General features: G+C 40.3%; 1 protein-coding gene across 1 annotated transcript in view; it reads left to right on the top strand.

The window, feature by feature from the left end:
- ppp1r16b (protein phosphatase 1, regulatory subunit 16B) overlaps positions 1-5,510 on the top strand; it is a 37,569-nt gene that overhangs the window by 24,590 nt on the left and 7,469 nt on the right. Inside the window, exons 3-5 of the mRNA XM_016239913.1 lie at positions 4,027-4,097; positions 4,518-4,647; positions 5,363-5,487. Coding sequence (XP_016095399.1) covers positions 4,027-4,097; positions 4,518-4,647; positions 5,363-5,487 — 326 coding nt within the window. The remainder of the gene's footprint in view (positions 1-4,026; positions 4,098-4,517; positions 4,648-5,362; positions 5,488-5,510) is intronic.

Raw genomic sequence — 5,510 nt, 5'->3', positions numbered from 1 at the left:
TCACTCTGTGAGGCACTGTGCAGGAGTGTGGGTGTGTGTGTGTGTGTGTGTGTGTGTGTGTGTGTGTGTGTGTGTGTGTGTGTGTGTGTGTGTGTACATCAGATGAGCTTGTAGTTTAGTAAGCGAAAACCACTCGCTGCCTATTCAGCAACACTATATACACCCATACATCCTCATGACAGCCTGCTCTGTGTGTGCGTGTGCGCGTGTGCGTGTCTATGTGCGTGTGTGTGAGTGTGAGTGATAAGCAATGTGGATTAAATGTTTTTCGTTCTTCAGTAATGGCTCGTTTGGGCTCCACCAGAGATCACATGATAACGTTTCATTATGATGGCAGCAGTGATTCCCATGTGAACGCGGACCATCATGCATCACTTTAGTGCACTAGAGTACTTTGATGTCATGGCATCCATATGTATATGTCAAGGTGTTATTTCTACTGAAAATTGAAAAAATTGTTTATATTGGCCTATAATGTATATTTCAAAAAAATGGTTTGTATGATCTATAATATATTTAAAAATGGTTTATATTGTTCAATTATATATTGTAAAAATGCGTCACATTAATCAGTGCTGATGAAGGTGATGCTGAAATCTAGGGATCGACCGATATATGTTGTTTCAGGACCGATACGATACCAACTATTACAGATCAATTTGACCGATAACCGATATTTTGAATTTATATACATGTCTGGTGTAAAAATGAAAATGAATGTCAAAATTAAGAATAACAAGAGCTCTGACAAAAACTTTCTTTAAATGCTTTTAAATTATTTTATCAGCAAATCGGTTTTGAAAATGACCGATACCGATATCCATAAAAAGCTTAAAGAGCCGGTCATATGGTTTTTTAAAGTGTCCTAATATTGTGTTGGAGTCCCCTACAACAGGTTTAAATGCATCTAAGGTCAGAAAACACTGTAATTTTCCCTGAATATACATTTATACATGGAGTCATTTGTCCATGATTTCCAAACGGTTTGTTCGATTCAGTTCTGGCCGAAATGTCTGTAAACCCCTCCCTTCCATAAGCCTACTCTGCTCTGATTAGTCAGCTGGCCAAGCCTGTTGTGATTGGCACAAAGAGGAGCGCTTGAGCAAGTTAGCGAGAGCTAACATCTGTGTTGCCAAGTCTGCAGTTGTTTTTGATGTCGCGGGTTGTAGCGACCCCAATAACGTCATATTTAGGCACTGGAATGCGAATTTACCAGGGGAGCCCCAACTGAAAGTGTGTATTTTACACCCCAGAACACGATTTTTAAAGGGGGACCACCCTAGAAACACGATTGGGCTAGTTTTGAGTAGCAATTGGGCGGGTTTTGTTGTGACAACCTGGCAACCCTAGCATGCACCTTCGCATAAAACAATAATATAGTGCTCCAATCAGTTCTTAAAATAATGACCTATTTCAGTAAAACAGTAATATTGTGCTTTATCTGGAAATGTGTACATCACATATTAGCTCAAAAACTTGATATTTTGAGCACTCAGTTGAAAATGTACACATAACAGATCAATCGTACTTACAGGTTGTGGTTCGGATACGCTTGTTGGTCCAAATTAAGAAGATTAGAAGCCAACGAAGACAAAAGGCAAGATTAGAGAAGCAGTCCTCGGTAAAATGACGAGCACAACAAAAGGTTTGAATTGTATTGCTGTGGTATCGTGGAACACAGCATCTTCTCGACACGGAGAGTGTTCGTATTTCGTGGGCAGGCGGGATTATGCTAATTTGTTACCCGGTGACGTACATCGGTAACAGGCAGAAGATTTGAAAATATAACGACTCGTTAAGGCGATTCTGAGTCGACTCTTTCTTTTGAGAGACAATATCTTTATTTATCATGCACTTTTTTGATTAACAACTTTGCAGACTGTTTACATTGAAGGATAGCTACCTTACAAACTGCAAAAAGAGATATTTTTCGAAAACCCATATATTTCGTGGGCAGGCGGGATTATGCTAATTTGTTACCCGGTGACGTACATCGGTAACAGGCAGAAGATTCGAAAATATAACGACTCGTTTAGGCGATTCTGAGTCGACTCTTTCTTTTGAGAGACAATATCTTTATTTATCATGCACTTTTTTGATTAACAACTTTGCAGACTGTTTACATTGAAGGATAGCTACCTTACAAACTGCAAAAAGAGATATTTTTCGAAAACCCATGTGACCTGCTCTTTAATATCGGCGCCGATAATCGGTCGACAACTACAGAAATCACAGCCAGTTCTTCTGTGATTCCTGAGAACATCCGGTCTCATCGCTGCTGCTTCTGTTTCTTCAATAATTCATTCATGCTTTCATTGAATGAATATTTGATAACGGCAGCCGTTGTGAATAATGGACACACAGTAGTAGTCAGTAGTTTGATCATGGTCACTCTGTAGTGCACTAGATCCTCAAAACGGCACACTTTACAGCTTCATGGATGATAAATGAAGCTCCAGGAACACACAGACTCACTGCAGACGGGTCTGTGACGGAGGGAAGAAGGATGTTTAGTGCATTAATCTGTTTATTTACTGACACGGACAGTAAAAACATTCTGTAAAGTTGATGTTTGAGAGATGACTTGAGTGTGCAGTTAGAAGAGGCTCTTAGAATCACTTGTTTTGACTCATGCGAATGCTGTTTACAGTGATGCACTGATGCTTGTTAGAGTGCTTCTGTTGATTCCTTACAAGAAACCGACGTTCTTCTTCAGTATATCTGTCTCGGTTTCCAGTACAGATATCTAAACATTCATAAATCAAGATGCATTTACAGTGACAGATGATAAGAAGTGTCCAAGTGAAGTTTATGCTTCAAACAAGAAAAATTATTTGCCAGTGGAGTCAGAAAAATCTACTTGTTTTCCAAACTCTATTTGCAGAAATTTGCTCTTGTTTTAAACATAAACTCACTTTATTTTCACTTAAAGACTTCTTATCTTCTGTCATTGTGCATCTCCAGTAAATGCATCTTGATTTAAGAATGTTAAAGCAATAAGTTGTGGTTGCTACAAAGTGGTTGCCGAGCAACACACAAACGTAAACAAAGGTGTATGTTACTTTGTAGCGTCCTCTCTCGCTCTCACCTCTCGCTCTCTCCTCTCTCTCTCGCTCGCTCGCTCGCTCGCTCGCTCTCTCCTCTCTCTCTCTCGCTCTCTCCTCTCTCTCTCTCTCGCTCGCTCGCTCGCTCTCTCCTCTCTCTCTCTCACTCTCTCTCTCTCTCTCTCTCTCTGTCTCTGTCATTGTTTCTTGTTCAATCAGCTTCTCTTGTTTGTTGGTGTCAAATATAGCCATCCATTAATAGTAAGTGTGTGTGTTTGAGACACAGATTAAAGGAGCAGAACTCTAGAACACAGAAAAGACAGAGCAAACACACACACACACACACCGTTATGAGCCGCTGTGTGTGTGTGATGCTTTCAGCATTTTATCTTAATGTGATTAGTACAGGGTTATTATCATTAACTAACACTAAAACCATTAAAAAAAAGTTGTTAGTTGCCAAGGTAGTGATTCTCATTTTCATGAAGTAATAAAATAACTAAAACTAAATAAACTAAAATAAAAATTATTCAACAAATAAAAATGAATAAAAACGATATGTGTATATATATATATATATAAGTGAAGTGTGGCCAAGTATGGTGACCCATACTCAGAATTAGTGCTCTGCATTTACCCATCCAAAGTGCACACACACACCGTGAACACACTCCCGGAGCAGTGGGCAGCCAGTTGGGGGTTCGGTGTCTTGCTCAAGGGCACTCAGTCGTGGTATTAAAGGTGGGAGAGAGCTGTACATTCACTTCCCCCACCTACAATCCCTGCCGGTACGAGACCCGAACCCACAACCTTTGGGTTACGAGTCCGACTCTCTAACCATTAGGCCACCACGTCCCAAGGTCAAAAAAATAAAATCTAATTGAAGACTCAGACAGTGTCAGTTCTGCACTGCATGATTGATGTGAATATTAATCTGAAGGGACGTGAATGAATGTCTTTGTCTCTGTGTGTCTCCTCACAGTGCGTTATCTACTGAAGAACAACGTGAGTCCTGATCTGTGTAACGAAGACGGACTGACGGCCCTACACCAGGTGAACACTATGTGTGTGTGTGAGAGAGTCTCTGTGTGTGTGTGTGTGCGTGCGTGTGTGTGTGTCTGTCTGTGTGTGTTTGAGAATGTGTCTGTGCGTGTGTGTGTGTGTGTGTGTGTGTGTGTGTGTGTGAGTGAGAGTGTGCATAAAAATACAGTAAAAACACTACAAATTTGAAAAAGTTCAAATCTAAAACAGTTGTTTTCTATGTGAATCTCTGTTAAACTGTAATGTATTTCTGTGATGCGCAGCTGTATTTTCAGTTTGTTACATTATACATGTCTTTACTGTCACTTTTGATCAATTTGATGCGGCCTTGATGAATAAACTATTAATTTCTTTCAAAAGAACCCAAACTTTTGAATGGTGGTGTATATATTTTTAACGCAGGTAGTGTTCTCTCGGCATGATCTGGTCTGATCTCTGATGATCTGGTGTCTCCGCAGCGGCGCTGATCTCTTAGCAGTGAACTCAGACGGTAACATGCCCTATGACCTCTGTGAGGACGACCCCACGCTCGACATCATCGAGACCGCCATGGCCAACCGAGGTGAACCTCCGATCCTCCAATCACTGCCTGTGCTGATATCAGCAGCTTTATTACATGCGTTTGTTTCATCAGTGTTTTAAAGTCCAGATTCTAACGTTCAAGTAGCAGATCTCATCACTGAATGATGGAAAGATTGGATTTTTCCATTCTGATTCTTACTGTGATTATGACGTAAACATTGAACAGAATAGAAACAATCACCCAACATTCAATCTGAGTAACTGAACAAATGAGGTTTACTGAAAGATGAAGGTTTACTCATCTTGACGTTATTTGAATCTCGTTTCACTGTGAGTTTTCCAGCGTTGGGAAAGTTACTTTTAAAAGCAATGCATTACAGTATTGTGTTACTCCATAAAAAAGTAACTAAGTAAAGCAACTGTAAAGGCTCTTTCACACTAAAAAAGTGAAATGAATAAGCCTCAGGCTGAAGGAAGAGCCTCACTCCCAATTTCTCTCAACAGGAGAGCTGTCAGCAAATAAATGGGAAAACAAAGTATCTTGAGTTACTTGTATGAAAAACTAACTCTGCTATTTTCCTGTAAATTTAAAAGTAATGCATTAATTTACTAGTTACTTGAAAAAGTAATCTGATTACATAACTTGCGTTACTTGTAATGCATTACAAGTAACACTGGATGTTTCAGCTACATTGCAATCATTTATTTCCTGTTTGATTGACAGCTGTATTGACCAATCATTGTGTGCATGACAGGCATCACACAGGAGATGATCAATGAGACGAGAGCAGCGGTGGAGAGGAGGATGCTGGGAGATATTCAGAACCTCCTGCAGGATGGAGCCGACGTCAACCGACACGACTCCCAGGGGGCCACGCTGGTACACACACACACACACACACA

Source organism: Sinocyclocheilus grahami, unplaced genomic scaffold (genome assembly GCF_001515645.1).
Source record: "Sinocyclocheilus grahami isolate Dianchi unplaced genomic scaffold, SAMN03320097.WGS_v1.1 scaffold577.1, whole genome shotgun sequence".
NCBI classification, from domain to species: domain Eukaryota; kingdom Metazoa; phylum Chordata; class Actinopteri; order Cypriniformes; family Cyprinidae; genus Sinocyclocheilus; species Sinocyclocheilus grahami.
The sequence above is the reverse complement of the archived record's forward strand: the minus strand, read 5'-3'. Positions and strand labels throughout refer to the sequence as shown.